This window comes from Pan paniscus, chromosome 1, assembly GCF_029289425.2.
Source record: "Pan paniscus chromosome 1, NHGRI_mPanPan1-v2.0_pri, whole genome shotgun sequence".
Lineage (NCBI taxonomy): Eukaryota > Metazoa > Chordata > Mammalia > Primates > Hominidae > Pan > Pan paniscus.
The window spans coordinates 182062571-182079031 of NC_073249.2; the positions used below are offsets into that span (position 1 = coordinate 182062571).

Genomic DNA, 16461 nt, shown 5'->3' on the forward strand with positions numbered 1-16461 from the left:
AACCCCAGCACTTTGGGAGGCCGAGGTGGGCGGATTACCTGACCTCAGGAGTTCAAGGCCAGCCTGGGCAACACGGTGAAACCCCGTCTCTACTAAAATACAAAAAGTTGGCTGGGTGTGGCAGCGTGCGCCTGTAATCCCAGCTACTCAGGAGCCTGAGGCAGGAGAATGGCGTGAACCCGGGAGGCGGAGCTTGCAGTGAGCCGAGATCCCGCCACTGCACTCCAGCCTGGGCGGCACAGCGAGACTCCGTCTCAAAAAAAAAAAAAAAAAAAAAAAAAAAAAAAAAAAAAAAAAAAAAAAGAAAAAGAAAAAAGAAACCTGCAGTTATTTGCTGCCTATTCAAACATTTGTTAGGCACCACGAAGACAGCAGCCTGCAGGGGGAAGGTAGTCAAAGATGAATTAAGATATATGTAGGCCGGGCGTGGTGGCTCACGTCTGTAATCTCAGCACTTTGGGAGGCTGAGACAGGCAGATCATCTGAGGTCAGGAGTTCGAGACCAGCCTGACCAACATGGAAAAACCCCGTCTCTACTAAAAATACAAAATTAGCCAGGTGTGATGCATGCCTGTAATCTCAGCTACTCGGGAGGCTGAGGCAGAAGAATCGCTTGAATCCGGGAGGCAGAGGTTGCGGTAAGCCGAGATAGCGCCATCGCACTCCAGCCTGGGCAACAAGAGCGAAACACTGTCTCAAAAAAAAAAAAAAAAGACATATACAACCCCTGCCACCATGAGCTCAATTTCTAATGGGGATTATAAGTCATATGTACAAAGGAAATCAAAGCAGAATGAGATTTAAATAAAAAAAGGAGGATAGAATCACTAAATGCAAAAGCTGGCAAGCACTTCAGTAATCACACTTCTATCCACACTTCTGGGACAGCCACAGACTCTTGGTACATACCTCCCCCATTTCTAACCCCTAAACTACAGAGAGCATAAACAACAAAGAAAATCAGAGGTTTGTTTTTTTTTTTTGAGATGGAGTTTCACTCTTGGTGCCCAGGCTGGAGTGCAGTGGCGTGATCTCAGCTCACTGGAACCTCCGCCTCCCAGGTTCAAGTGATTCTCCTGCCTCAGCCTCCTGAGTAGCTGAGATTACAGGCATGCGCCACCATGTCCAGCTAATTTTGTATTTTTAGTAGAGACAGGGTTTTACCACGTTGGCCAGGCTGGTCTGGAGCTCCTGACCTCAGGTGATCCATCCACCTCAGCCTCCCAAAGTGCTGGGATTACAGGCATGAGCCACCACGCCCGGCCTGTTTTAGACGGAATCTCACTCTGTCGCCCAGGCTGCTGGAGTGCAATGGCGCGATCTCAGCTCGCTGCAACCTCCACCTCCTGGGTTCAAGCGATTCTTCCGCCTCAGCCTCCTGAGTAGCTGGGACTACAGGTGCGCACCACCACGCCCGGCTAAGTTTTTGGATTTTTAGTAGAGATGCGGGTTCACTATATTGGCCAGGCTGGTCTTGAACTCCTGACCTCATGATCCGCCCGCTTCAGCTTCCCAAAGTGCTGGGATTACAAGTGTGAGCCACCACGACCCGCGAAAACCAGAGTTTTAAGCCTTGCTGACAATCAACTGATTCTCATGTTGATAATTCAGGGTGAACATCCCAGGAGAAAGGAATAAGAGTGTAAAGGCAGCAGGGAATTAGGCAGTCACAGAGCAGTAAACTGCCTCATTTGCCAGGGCATAGGATATGTGGAAGAAGAGTATGTGGTACAAAGAAAAAGGGTGATTAGAATCAGAGCTTGGGCCAGGTGTGGTGGCTCATGCCTGTAATCCCAGCACTTTAGGAGGCCGAGATGGCCAGATCACTTGAGGTCAGGAGTTTGAGACCAGCCTGGTCAACATGGGGAAACCCTGTCTCTACTAAAAATACAGGTGCCTGTAATCCCAGCTACTTGGGAGACTGAGTGAGGAGAATTGCTTGAACCTGGGGCATGGAGGTTGTAGTGAGCCGAAATTGGCTCACTGAGGGAGATCGTGCCACTGCACTCCAGCCTGGCGACAGAGTGAGACTTCGTCTCAAAAAAAAAAAAAAAAATCAGAGCTTGAAAAGGCTCTGAATGCCCCACTAAGAAGTTCGGATCTTATTCCAAAAGCAGTATTTGATCTGAGGTAAAACAAGGGATATATTTCTAAACAAACAACAAAAACAAATCACAAAAGACTGATAATAGCTGGTTGAAAGGAATTTTAGGAACCTCTTGATTCTTTAGGGGCAGATAATGGAAAGCATTCAATCCTTTTATTTCTCAAATATACCACCTAAATATCTCTACTATACGTACTATGCTAAGCAAGCTTTTTACATGTTTTATCTTTTTTATTTATTTGTTTTTGAGACAGGGTCTCTGTCACCCAGGCTGGAGTGTAGTGGCTCACTGTAGCCCTGAACTCCTGGGCTCAAGCAATCCTCCTGCCTTAGCCTCTGGAGTAGCTGGGACCACAGGCGCAAGCCACTATGAATGGCTAATTGTTTTTTATTTTTAGTAGAGATGAGGTCTTGCTGTATTTGCCCAGGATGGACTCAAACTCCTGGCCTTAAGAGGTCCTCCTGCCTCAGCCTCCCAAAGTGCTGAGATTACAGGTACTGTGCCCAGCTACAATACATGTATTATTTTATTAAGCTCCATGGAAGAGAGTCCAAGAGTCTGTCTCCTTCACCTCTGTATCCCTAGCACCCAATAAGTGTCTAGCATTTTGGAAGCAGTCCAAAAAATGTGCTGAGTAAATCCTCACAACAACCCTGTGAGGTAGACATTATCATCATCCTCACTTTATAGATGGGGAAACTAAACTTCGAAGAGGGGCAGAAACATGCCTGAGAACACAAAGCAGTGGCAGAGCCAGACTAGAATCCAGGTTTTCATACTCCTAGCCCAGTGACCTTTTCACTACACCACAATGCCACTAGAACAGAAATGTCTTAGTCACAGTGCTCTCCTCAAAATCCTTCCAAGGTTCCCCACTGCCTACAGAAGAAAACCTAACCAGCTCAGTGCCAGACATGAAGACCTTTGTCTCCTTTTTCAGCTGTTTTGCGGCTGCCAAGCATCCTGGGCCCTGCACTGCTCGTGGCCAGCTTCTTCATGGCCCCCATGTGTGCCATCTTGCTGCTTCAGCTAAGCCTTCACACTCCACCCTCTAAGCCCAGCCCATTCTCAGCAAGTTTCCACCTCTGAGCTGCTCTAGCAATGCTCATCTGTGCCATTCATCACAAGTTGCCTTCTGTTAGTTGGTGATTCAGAAACGTCTTTTTGTTTCCTCAACCAGGTTATTGATTTCATTCACCAAACTGATATCACAGGTAGTGTGCATGCCGAACCTAGCTTGGGCAAGCAAAGTTTTCTAAAACCTAAAATTCTGTGCAGTTTGCTTTTTTTTTTTTTTTTTTGAGACGAAGTTTCATTCTGTTGCCCAGGCTGGAGTGCAGTGGCATGATCTCAGCTCACTGCAACCTCTGCCTCCCGGGTTCATGTGATTCTCCTGCCCCAGCTTCCCAAGTAGCTGGGATTACAGGCCCGTGCCACCACACCCAGCTAATTTTTGTATTTTTAGTAGAGATGGGGGTTTCGCTATGTTGGCCAGGGTGGTCTCGAACTCCTGATCTCAAGTGATCCGCCCACCTCAGCCTCCCAAAGTGCTGGGATTACAGGCATGAGCCACCGCGCCTGGCTGCAGTTTGCTTTCTACAAACATACCAGAGCCGGGCATGGTGGCTCACGCCTGTAATCCCAGCACTTTGGGAGGCAGAGGCGGGCGGATCACGAGGTCAGGAGATCGAGACCATCCTGGCTAACACAGTGAAACCCCATCTCTACTAAAAATACAAAAAATTAGCCGGGCGTAGTGGCAGGCACCTGTAGTACCAGTTACTCGGGAGGCTGAGGCAGGAGAATGGCATGAACCCGGGAGGCGGAGCTTGCAGTGAGCTGAGATCTCACCACTGCACTCCAGCCTGGGCGACAGAGCGAGACTCTGTCTCAAAACAAACAAACAAACAAAAAAAAAAAACCCAGAAAATTATTGATTGCTTCAATTTAGAATGGACCTGACTAAATAAAATCCCAATGCATCTGGAAGGGGACCATTCTTTTTTTTTTTTTTTTTTTTGAGACAAGTCCTCATTCTGTTGCCCAGGAGGCTGGAGAGCAGTGGTGCAATTTCAGCTCACTGAAACCTGTGCTTTCCCAGACTCCAGCAATTCTCCAGCCTCAGCCTCCAGAGCAGCTGGGACCACAGGCATGCACCACCATGCCTGGCTCATGTTTTTTGTATTTTTTGTAGAAATGAGGTTTTGTCATGTTGCCCAGCCTGGTCTTGAACTGCTGAGCTCAAAGCGATCTGCCCGCCTCGGCCTCCCAAAGTGCTGGGATTATACATGTGAGCCACTGTGCCCAGCCAAGACGACCATTTTTTTTTTTTTTTGAGGAAAGGTCTCACTCTGTCGCCCAGGCCAGAGTGCAGTGGCTCGATCATGGTTCAATGCAGCCTCAACCTCCCAGGCTAAATCAATCCTCCCACCTCAGCTTCCCAAGTAGCTGGAACCACAGGCGTGAGCCACCACACCCTGATAATTTTTTATTTTTTTGTAGAGACAAGGTCTCAACATTTTTCCCAGGCTGGTCTCGAACTCCTGAGCTCAAGCAATCCTCCAGACCAGGCCTCTCAAAGTGCCGGGATTAGAGGCAAGAGCCACCGCACCCAGCCAGTTTTTTTTTTTTTTTTTTTTTTGAGACAGATTCTCACTCTGTCACCCAGGCTGGAGTGCAGCGGCACAGTTTCGGCTCACTGCAACCTCCGCCTCCCAGGTTCAAGCAGTTCTCCTGCCTCAAGCTCCCAAGTAGCTGGGATTACAGGCATGCACTACCACGACTGGCTAATTTTTGTATTTTCAGTAGAGACAGGTTTCGCCATGTTGGCCAGGATGGTCTCGAACTCCTGACATCAGGTGATCTGCCCGTCTCAGCCTCCCAAAGTGCTGGGATTACAGGCGTGAGTGAGAAGAGCACAGCATCAGAAACTAGGCTCTCACAGATTCCACTTCTGCACAGATCCTTTATGTAGGAAGACATTAAATGTGGTAGAGGAATTTTCATAGAACCTACCTCTTTGCCCTTTGTGGCACCTCCTTCTGCCCATTCCACTGAAACACAGGATTTCTCCAAGTTCACAGTCCTTACATTGGCACTGTGAATTAAACCTATAAAGTATGAAAAAGCCAGAGTTACCCATCTCTTTCCTGAGAGCTTCACTTTTAGGATTCCACAGAGATTCCCAAAGTGGAGTTAACCTGAAGGAACAGGCAGCTACCTTAAAAACAAAACAAAACAAAACAAAACAAAACAAAAAACTAAGAGAAACAAATAAATCTCCTGGGCTTCACCTTTAGAATATCCACAGTGAGGTGGGCTGGGGACAGGTTTTTAAACTGAGCTGCATGGGATAAGGATTCACCCCTACTCAAGAGACCCTACAAAAAAAGAGAGAGCCTACAAAAGAGAACATACAAAAGGTATGTTTGAGCACAGGATTCCCCACAGCCCTTAGATGAACTTTTCCTCAACATAGCATTGAGGATCTGGCCCTTTTGGGGTTTTCCTAACTCATTTCTGGCGGTCATATCTGTCCATTTCCCTAATGACACGGGTATCAGACCTGCCAGAACTGCGGTACCTGCTTAAGCAAAAGAGAGAACGACTACAAGCTCCTCAAGAGCAGGGATCTTGTCTGTCCCGTTTACCTGACATACCGCAACTGCGCAATATTTATTCGAGAGTAAAGGGGCCAGGAGACCGAGGTCCCCGTAAGAGCAGGGCATTTTCAGGGGAGAATTTTGGAAGGGAAGTGAATTTAGAAGCCCCAACTTCCCTGGGAGGTCTACCAGCCTTGGAGAAGGTCCGCCCACTCCCAGAGGACTGCGAAAGGGACCCACGTACAGCGCAGGGACTCTCACCCCTGTGTAGGCAAGAATGACTGCCAGTGCAGAGACCCGGAGTGAGTGCGTGTGAAAAGGAGGGAGGGAGAGAAAGAGAGTGAAAGCCCATCTGTGTGTCCGGGGAGGGGCAGTAATTTCAGTCGTCTCACCGCTCACGAGTCCCCTTGACCTAGGGACCCCGCTCCTCACCATTACTGCGTTGGATCTTGATAGCGAGACCGGGAAACAGGCGGGCCTGAAGCGACGAGTCCATGGCCATTCGGAGGGTCAGCAAGGAAGAGAAACGCGCAATACCAAGAAACCTCAATTTCGCTAACCCTACGAAGTCTTAACGCCGCGTAAACCGCCGCAGTTTAAAACCCGCGCGCAAGCGTCCTTAAAACGTCATTCCGCTGTCCCCGCCCTCGCTTCCGCCAGTCAGCGGCGCCCTGCGGAGCCTTGGGGGAGACGCAGTTCCGAACCATCTTCCGACGCTCGGCACCGCCCATGCGTCTGGCCACACCCTCGAGCGCTGTGCCTTCTGGGAACTTCGCCGCTCCGCGGGGTCTGGGGCTCCCAATTCTGGTATTGTCCTCGGTCACCTTGTACTGCGGGGTTCCCGAAAACTGGGAAACTTCAGTATGTATTTGACAGTGAGGGCTCTGGGATCCTACAGACATGGGTTCGAATCGTAGCTTCTTCAATTGCAAGTTCAGTGACCTCGAGCAAGTTGGAGACTTGGCCGGGCGCGGTGGCTCACTCCTGTTAATCCCAACACTTAGGAAGGGAGAGGTGGGAGTGATCGCTCGAGATCAGAAGTTCGAGACCAGACAGGGCAACATAGCCATGACCCTGTTCTCAAAGCAAAACAAAACCACAGATTAGAAACTTGACTTAGTTTTTCTTATTGCATAGTGGAGAAGCATGTTGCCTCATTCAAGGAGTTATGTATAAATTTCCAGAAAGACACTGATTCACCAGATATTTATTGAGTGAAGTCTACCACCTGCTAGGCATGGTACCAGGAAATGGAGATAATGAACTAGACACATAGTTCCTGTCCTTTTTTTTTTTTTTTCTTTCCATTTAACCCTTAGTGGACACAGCACATGTTTCAGAGAGCACGGGATTCGGGGTAAGGTTATAGATTAACAGCATCCCAAGGCAGAAGAATTTTTCTTAGTACAGAACAAAATGGAGTCTCCTATGTCTACTTCTTTCTACACAGACACAGTAACAATCTGATCTCTCTTTCTTTTCCCCACATTTTCCCCTTTTCTATTCGACAAAACCGCCATCGTCATCATGGCCCGTTCTCAATGAGCTGTTGGGTACACCTCCCAGACGCGGTGGCTGCCGGGCGGAGGGGCTCCTCACTTCTCAGACGGGGCGGCCAGTCAAGAGATGCTCCTCACCTCCCAGACAGGGTGGCGGCGGGGCAGAGACACTCCTCAGTTCCCAGAGCGGGTCGCGGCCGGGCAGAGGCGCTCTTCACGTCTCAGACGGGGCGGCGGGGCAGAGGCGCTCCCCACATCCCAGACGATGGGCGGCCGGGCAGAGACGCTCCTCACTTCCTAGACAGGATGACGGCCGGGAAGAGGCGCTCCTCACTTCCCAGACTGGGCGGCCGGGCAGAGGGGCTCCTCACATCCCAGACGATGGGCGGCCAGGCAGAGACGCTCCTCACTTCCTAGACCGGGTGGCGGCCGAGCAGAGGCTGCAATCTCGGCACTTTGGGAGGCCAAGGCAGGCGGCTGGGAGGTGGAGGTTGTAGCGAGCCGAGATCACGCCACTGCACTCCAGCCTGGGCAACATTGAGCACTGAGTGAGCGAGACTCCGTCTGCAATCCCGGCACCTTGGGAGGCCAGGGCTGGCAGATCACTCGTGGACAGGAGCTGGAGACCAGCCCGGCCAGCACGGCGAAACCCCATCTCAACCAAAAAATACGAAAACCAGTCAGGCGCGGCGGCGCGCGCCTGCAATCCCAGGCACTGGGCAGGCTGAGGCAGGAGAATCAGGCAGGGAGGCTGCAGTGAGTCGAGATGGCGGCAGTACAGTTCAGCCTCGGCTTGGCATCAGAGGGAGACCGGGGAGAGGGAGAGGGGGAGGGGGAGGGAGGGGGGAGAGGGGGAGGGGGAGAGGGGGAGAGGGAGGGAGGAGGGCGGGGGAGAGGGAGAGGTTTTTTTTTTTAATTAGAGACAGTGTCTTGCTATGTTGCCCAGGCTGGTCTTGAACTCCTGGGCTCAAAGATCCTCCCTCAACCTCCCAAAGTGCTAGGATTACATGTGTGAACCACCAAGCCCGGCCTCCTGTTCTTGACGATCTGCCTGCCTCAGCCTCCCAAAATGCTGGGATTACAGGCGTGAACCACTGTGCCCGGCCAGGAAAGGTCTTGTTTGAAGAACTGGTGACTGGAAGGCAGTGGGGGAGAGGAGCATCAGAAGTTGAAGAGGTGGGGAGGGGCAAAATCATAGAGCATCTTGTGGCCTGTAGTAATAATTTTGGCTTTTATGCTAATGAGAAGTCATTGAAAAGTTTTAAGCAGGGGACTAACAAGATCTGATTTACATTTTACTTTTTTTTTTTTTTTTTTTTTTGAGACAGAATTTCACTCCTGTTGCCCAGGCTGGAGTGCAATGGTGTGATCTCGGCTCACCACAACCTCCACCTCCCAGGTTCAAGCAATTCTCCTGCCTCAGCCTCCAAAGTAACTGGGATTACAGAGATGCACCACCACGCCCGGCTAATTTTGTATTTTTAGTAGAGACGGGGTTTCACCATGTTGGTCAGGCTGGTCGTGAACTCCCGACCTCAGGTGATCCGCCCACCTCAGCCTCCTAAAGTGCTGGGATTACAGGTGTGAGCCACTGCGCCCTTCCTACATTTTACTTTTATGTCAGTCAAACTTGCTATTATGTGGAGAGTAGATTTGAAAGGGGCAAGACAGAAGGCAGAGACCGCTTAGTAGGCAAGAGATTATGCTGGCATAGGCCAGGGTAGTGATACTGGATTGGAAGTATGGCTGAAAGAACTGATTCAAGATACCCCATGTTTGGGAAGTGAAGTGAATGGGTTTTGCTGATGAGTTGGATGTGAATGACAGGGGTGGTCATGGATGACTCCTGGTTTCTGGCTAGAGCACCTGGCTGGATGACGGACCATGTCCTGAAAAGGGAGAGTGGGATTGTGAAGGAATGAGTTGGGGGTTAAGTCCAGGGTTTCATTTTGTTCATTTTGAATTTGAGATGTCTACAAGACATCTGAGTGTAGGTGTCAACTGAGCAGTTGGATATACAAACTGGGAGCTAAGGTAGAGGTCAAAGCGAGAGATTGAGATTTGGCAGTCTGCATTATGTAGATGGTATTTGGAGTCATGAGCTGAATACTATCTAGGAAAAGAGTATAGATGGAGATGAGAGGAACATGTATAATTGAGCCATGGGACTTGCCAATATTTTGAGGTAGGGCAGGGGAGGAGGAGCCAGCAAAGGAGATGGGATTAGGGTGGTTTGAAGGAATGAAGAAAACAAAAGAGTTGGGGGGAGTTCCTTAGAAGTCAAGGGATGGAATGAAGAAGGTGAAAGTAACTCTGAAGAGCTACTCAAGAGGCCAAATAAGATGAGGACATTCTAGTATCCTTTGGATTTATTAGCACCTAAGTCATTGCTGACCTTGTGCAGTCTTGGTGAACTATTGAGGGTGAGAACCAGACTAGAGAGACAAGAATAGATGGAATATTGTTTAGGGATATGCTGTGGTTTGAATGAGTCCCCCAAATTTTATGTGCTGGAAACTTAATCCCCCAATTCACATATTGATGGCATTTGGAGGTGGGGCCTTTGGGAGGTAATTAGGATTAATAAAGTCATCAGGATGGGGCCCTGTGATGGAATTGGTAGCTTTATAAGAAGAAGAAGAGAGACTTGAGCTGACACGCTCTTGCCCTGTCACTATGTTATGCTCTCTGCCATGTTATAATGCAGCAAAAAGGCCCTCACAAGATCCAAGCACCATGCTCTTGGACTTCTCAGCCTCCAGAACCATGAATGAAATAAATTTATGTTCATTATAAATTACCCAGTCTCCAGTATTTTGTTGTAGCAACAGAAAATGGACTAAGCTGGATGCAGTGGCTCATACCTGTAATCCCAGCACTTTGGGAGGCCAAGACAGGCAGATTGCTTGAGCTCAGCAGATCCAGACCACCCTGGGTGACACAGTGAGACCCCCATCTCTGCAAAAACTACAAAAATTAGCCGGGTGTGGTGGCATATGCCTGTAGTCCTGGCTACTCAGGAGGCTGAGGTGGGAGGATCACCTGGGCCTGGGGAGTTCGAGGCCGCAGTGTGCTATGATCGTGCAGCTGCGCTTGAGCCTGGGGAACAGAATGAGACCCTGTTTCAAAAAAAAAAAAAAGAAGGTGGGCCAGCTGTGGTGATTCACACCTGTAATCCCAGCACTTTGGGAGGCTGAGGCAGGAGAATAACTTGAGGCCAGGAGTTCAAGACCAGTCTGGCCAACATAGTGAAACGCTATCTCTACTAAAAATATAAAAATTAGCTGGGTGTGATGGCACAAGACTGTAATCCCAGCTACTTGGGAGGCTGAGGCACAGGAATCACCTGAACCCAGAAGGCGGGAGTTGCAAGTGGCAGTGAGCTGAGATCACACCACTGCACTACAGCCTAGGTGACAGAGACTCTATCTCAAAAAAAAAAAAAAAGGCCGGGCGCGGTGGCTCACGCCTGTAATCCCAGCACTTTGGGAGGCTGAGTCAGGTGGATCCTGAGGTCAGAAGATCCAGACCGTCCTGGCTAACACAGTGAAACCCCGTCTCTAATAAAAATCCAAAAAATTAACCGGGTGTGGTGGCACATGCCTATAGTCCCAGCTACTTGGGGCCTGAGGCAGGATAATTGCTTGAACCCGGGAGGCGGGGTTGCAGTGAGCTGAGATTGCACCACTGCACTCCAGCCTCGGTGACAGAGCGAGATTCCATCTCAAAAAAAGAGAAGGTGGCGGCCAGGAGCCAGTTGTGGGGAGACTGTGACTGCAGCCAGAGTGGAAGAGGGTCAGACACCCTGACATGCGGGGCAGGCTGAGGGAGAGCTCTTTAGTTGTGCTCACCATCGCCCCTCCCTCCATATGCCACTCTTATCCCCCAAGGCCGTGGGTGGGTCGTTAACTGCCCCATTGCCACTGTGAGGCAGAAAACCAGCAGCGCTGTCTCAGTGCCCTAGCCTGGCCACGTAGGAACATACCTGACTTTAGACATAATCTCCGTACCTCCTCCTATACTGTGTATCCTGGGTTCTGGGCTTTTGTTTTCCCCTGTCACAATCACTGATGCCCCCAGGGTGATGTGAAGTTAAAGGGGAACACATTTGCAATAATAGGAAAACGACAGACTGAGAAACTAATTTTTTTTTTGAGACGGAGTCTCATTCTGTGGCCCAGGCTGGTGTGCAGTGGCATGATCTCGGCTCACTGCAAGCTCCGCCTCCAGATTCAAGCAATTCTCCTGCCTCAGCCTCCCAAAATGCTGGGATTTTTGTTTTTGTTTTTGTTTTTTTGAGACAGAGTGTTTTTTTGAGCTGGAGTGCAGTGTCATGATCTTGGCTCACTGCAGCCTCTGCCTCCCGGGTTCAAGCGATTCTCCTGCCTCAGAATCCTGAGTGACTGGGACTATAGGTGCCCACCACCACACCTGGCTAATTTTTGTATTTTCAGTAGAGACGGGGTTTTGCCATGTTGGCCAGGCCTGTCTCAAAATCCTGTCCTCAGGTGATCTGCCTGCCTCAGCCTCCCAAAATACTGGGATTACAGACTTGAGCCACCACATCTGGCCAGAAACTGATATTAGAGGAAGCAGAATTAATAGATCTGATAGTTTGAAATAAGCATAATGGGCTAGGCATGGTGGCTCATGCCTGTAATCCCAGCACTTTGGAAGGCTGAGGAGGGCAGATCACTTGATCTGGCCAACATGGTAAAATCCCATCTCTATTAAAAATACAAAAATTAGCCGGGTGTGGTGGCGGGCGCCTGTAATCCCAGCTACTCAGGAGGGAGGCTGAGGCAGGAGAATTGCTTGAACCCGGGAGGCGGAGATTGAAGTGAGCCAAGACTGCACCACTGCACTCCAGCCTGAGCAACAAGAGCCAAACCCCATCTCAAAAAAAGAAAAAAGAAATAAGCATAATGAACATCTTCAAAAGATAAGGAAGGATATTGTTAAGGCAGGAAGAAGCAACTGAAAATACCAGGTTTGAAAAATTTAATAGTTGAAATCCATACATGAATTGAATAGCAGAATGGTTACAGCCAAAATGAAATGAGGAGCAACAGGATCAAGGGTGAGGATTCACCCAAAAGACATCAGGAAGGGATAAAGAAAATAGGGCAGAAAACAAATGAACCAACTGTTTGTGACATACACTGTTGATGGTTAATTCAGCAGGTATTCTCAACCCCCTTCTTCCTAAATCATCTCCACATTAGAGACTGAAAAAGCTTTATAGTTACTATACTTCCTTTCCCAGACTCCCATGCAATTAGAGCTGGCCATGGGACACAGTTCTGGCCAATGAGATGTAAGCAGGAGAGTTCTGGGGGCTTGTGGGCAAGACTTGTTGTTTTTCTATTAAAAGGGAATGACAGAAAATGCTTTCCTGGTGTCATCCCTTTTTTCTTGCCTTGGACATGGGGTGTTCTTTCTGGAGTTGTGACAGCTGCCTTGTGATCATGAGGCAGGAGACAGTAATTTGGTTAAAAGCCAACATGCTCAGGACAGCCAAGTACAGCAGGAAGAGCCTAAGAGCGTTCTTGATGGTTCAGTAGTTGAACCAATGCTAGCGACTACCTACTTCCATATATATACATTTTTAATTTCTATCTCCATATGTCTTTTTTTTTTTTTGAGACGGAGTCTCGCTCTGTCACCCAGGCTGGAGTGCAGTGGTGAGACCTCAGCTCACTGCAACCTCTGCCTCCCGGGTTCAAGCAATTCTCCCAAGTAGCTGGGATTACAGGCGTGTGCCACCATGCCCAGCTAATTTTTTATATTTTTAGTAGAGATGGGGTTTCACCATGTTAGCCAGCATGGTCTTGATCTCCTGACCTCCTGATCCACCTGTCTCCATACTTCTTGTTGTGTGAATAAGTTTCTACATTTCTAGAAAAAAAAGTCAAAAATGTCAAAACTGGCACAAGAAAATTTAGTAAATTTTTAGTAAAATTTTTAGTAAATTTTAGAATATTTAGTAAATGTTTTATCATTCCATTTGCTTTAATAGCTAATAAAGGAATGATCAAAAATTTTCTGGCCAGGTGCAGTGGCTCATGCCTGTAACCCCAGCACTTTGGGAGGCCAAGGCAGGAGGATTGCTTGAGGTCAGAAGTTCAAGACCAGCCTGGGCAGCATAGCAAGATTTCATCTCTACAAAAAATTTAAAAATTAGCCAGCTGTGGTAGTATGCTTCTGTAGTCCTAGCTACTTGGGAGGCTGAGGCAGGAGGACTGCTTGATTCCAGGAGTTCAAGACTTCAGTGGCCCTCGATTGCACCACTGCACTCCAGCCTGGGACACAGAGCAAGACACTGTCTCAAAAAAAAAAAAAAAAAAAAATGCCAGGCGCAGTGGCTCACGCCTGTAATCCCAGCACTTTGAGAGGCCAAGGCGGGCAGTTCACGAGGTCAGGAGATTGAGACCATCCTGGCTGACAGAGTGAAACTCCCATCTCTACTAAAAATACAAAAAATTAGCCAGGCGTGGTGGTAGGCGCCTGAGTCCCAGCTACTCAGGAGGCTGAGGCAGGAGAATGGCATGAACCCGGGAGGCGGAGCTTGCAGTGAGCAGAGATCGCGCCACTGGACTCCAGCCTGGGGGACAGAGCGAGACTCTTTAAAAAAAAAAAAAGTATGATCGAATGGTAATAAACTGGATGGGTGGGGGGGTACTTGGCAAAGCCTGTTTGTTCAGATTATTCTTGGCCTCTGTGTGACATTCATTCCCTGTGGGCATAAGGCAGGACAATTGTCACACGAAGGTCTTCATGGGAGAAGAGAAGGAAAAGGTCAAAAATAACTTCCTGCTTATATAGTTTTCTCAGTTTCCTTGATGGCTTAAAATACTCAGTATGCTAAGGTGCCATATTTTGGGGTATCATGTTCTAAGCCCTGACACCTCTGTAACAACTCAGAATTTCTTCTCCGGGCTTCCTTCAGGTAAGGTGAAAATAAACTTCTTGCTTGTTCAAGCTACTATTTTTTGGAGTCTTTGTTACATACTGTGGAAGGCAGAGGGATGATACAAAATTCAGTATTTGCTATGATGTGGTTTTCTTTTCTTTTGAGGTGGAGTCTCCTGTTGCCCAGGCTGGAGTGCAGTGGTGCAGTCTCAGCTCATTGCAGCCTCCGCCTCCTGGGTTCAAGCAATTCTCCTGTCTCAGCCTCCCAAGTAGCTGTGACTACATGCGCACGCCACAACGCCCAGCTAATTTTTGTATTTTTAGTAGAGACGGGGTTTCACCATGTTGGCCAGGATGGTCTCGATCTCCTGACCTCGTGATCCGCCCGCCTCGGCCTCCCAAAGTGCTGGGATTACAGGCGTGAGCCACCGCGCCAGGCGTATGAATACAATTATTTTAAAGCTTTTAATTTTTTTTTTTTTTTACTTTAAGTGCCAATTATAAAATAAAGTCACTGTCTAGTTGGACCAGGCATCTACAGTTCTGTAAATCTGGCTTCCGTTCTGCCCCCTGGTGGTGGCCTAACGCCTAGAAAAAGTAACGAACTATTTAAGGTATTTCTGGAAACCGAGGGGGTGGTGACTCAGCGTCATTTACATACCCACAATGCACTGCACACAGACCACGTCCTACTTTAAAAGGAGATTCTCCCTTTTTTCCCCTCTTTTCCTTTACCATAATAACGAAACTCCTTTCACACAATCGTCTGAGACAAAAACAGAAGTCATTCTTTTGGGTTAATAGTAACCATTGCTAATCTAGTAGTGACCGTCCCCCGAGGACTGTGTGCAACCGTTACAATATATGCTCTGGTTTCTCTTCAAATCGTATAAATCTTTCGCCTTTTACTAAAGATTTCCGTGGAGAGAAACGGTTGTGAGTTTTAAGCCAATTTTTTAAAGTCCTACGTTGGTGGGGCTAATTAACGGTGTTTCAAAATCAGACAGAGAACTGTGTGTTTGTTGTTAAGCGTGAGATAACGTTGTGTTTGGTCATTTATTTTGGGCTGTATGGGTGTGTGGCATTTTTATTTTTTTGGAAGTGGGGTTTAGACTAGACTGTAGTGAGCAATCTTTGCCTACCGGCTTCAAGGGATTTTCTTGCTTCAGTCTCCAAAGTAGCTGGGGCTACAGGCGGCAACACCATTCCCTGCTAGTTTTTGTATTTTAATAGAGATGGGGATTTACCACATTGGCCGGGCTGATCTGCCCGCCTTGGCCTCCCAAAGTGCTGGGATTACAAGCATGAGCCACCGTGCGAAGATTTTGTTTTGTTTTGTGTTTTTGTTTTTTGTTTTTAATTAATTTATTCTAGAAACGGTCTCACTGTGTCACTCAGTCTGGAGTGCAGTGGCATGATTATAGCTCACTGCAGCCTTAAACTCCTGGCCTCAAGTGATCCACCCACCTCAGCCTCCTGTGAGCCACCGCTTCCCGCTTGGCCAGTTTAGTTTTTAAAGGTTTTTTTTTTTTTTTTTTTAATTATGATCACTTTAGCCCAGTGGTTCCTAGATTTTTGGACTTCCCAATTATTAAAATTTCCGAAAAAGTTCTGGGGTACTATTTTTTTTACCATTATACAAAAGAAAACATTTCAAGACTAAAAAACTAAAACCAAACAATGACCAAAAAGAAAAAGAAAAAGAAGACTAAAAACTAAAAATGACTTGATCTCTCAGCCTGACGCGGTGGACACGGTGGCTCACACCTGTAATCCCAGCACTTTGGGAGGCCAAGGCGGGTGGATCACTTGAGGTTAGGAGTTCAAGACTAGCCTGGCCAACATGATGATATCCCGTCTCTACTAAAAACACAAAAATTAGCTGGGCGTGGGCATGGCGGCAGCCGCCTGTAATCCCAGCTACCTGGGAGGCTGAGGCAGAGAATCGCTTGAACCCAGGAGGCGGAGGTTGCAGTGAGCCGAGATTGCGCCACTGCACTCCAGCCTGGGAGACAGAGTGAGACTCCGTCTCAAAAAATAAAATAAAATAAAATAAATCAAATAAAATAAAATAAAATAAAAAGGCCTGGCGCGGTGGCTCACGCCTGTAATCCCAGCACTTTGGGAGGCCGAGGCAGGTGGATCACGTCAGGAGTTCAAGACCAGCCTGGCCAACATGGTGAAACCCCATCTCTACTAAAAATACAAAAATTAGCCGGGCGTCGTAGCGCATGCCTGTAATCCCAGCTACTTGGGAGGCTGAGGCAGGAGAATCTCTTGAACCCGGGAGGCGGAGGTTGCAGTGAGCCGAGACTGCGTCACTGCACTCCAGCCTGGCAA

At 48.3% G+C, this 16461-nt stretch overlaps 1 protein-coding gene and 1 non-coding gene across 4 annotated transcripts in view; one reads left to right on the forward strand and one right to left on the reverse strand.

The window, feature by feature from the left end:
- The window catches only part of KIF2C (kinesin family member 2C), a 35079-nt gene extending 21971 nt beyond the window's left edge, over positions 1–13108 (reverse strand). The window contains exons 1-2 of one of the 3 annotated variants that reach the window (XM_008965272.6): positions 6143–13108; positions 5124–5218 (exon numbers count right to left, since the gene is read on the reverse strand). In XM_008965272.6, the coding sequence (XP_008963520.1) occupies positions 5124–5218; positions 6143–6212 (165 nt within the window). In that variant the 5' untranslated portion in view covers positions 6213–13108. Of the gene's footprint in view, positions 1–5123; positions 5219–6102 lie in introns of all 3 variants that reach the window. The other 2 variants (XM_003812801.7, XM_034963499.3) reach the window with 2 other exon arrangements.
- A 1877-nt stretch (positions 13109–14985) lies between these two features.
- On the forward strand, positions 14986–15101 carry LOC112438247 (U5 spliceosomal RNA). The gene has a single exon (XR_003026701.4). It is a non-coding gene; the product is annotated as a U5 spliceosomal RNA (small nuclear RNA).
- The last annotated feature ends 1360 nt before the right edge of the window (positions 15102–16461 follow it).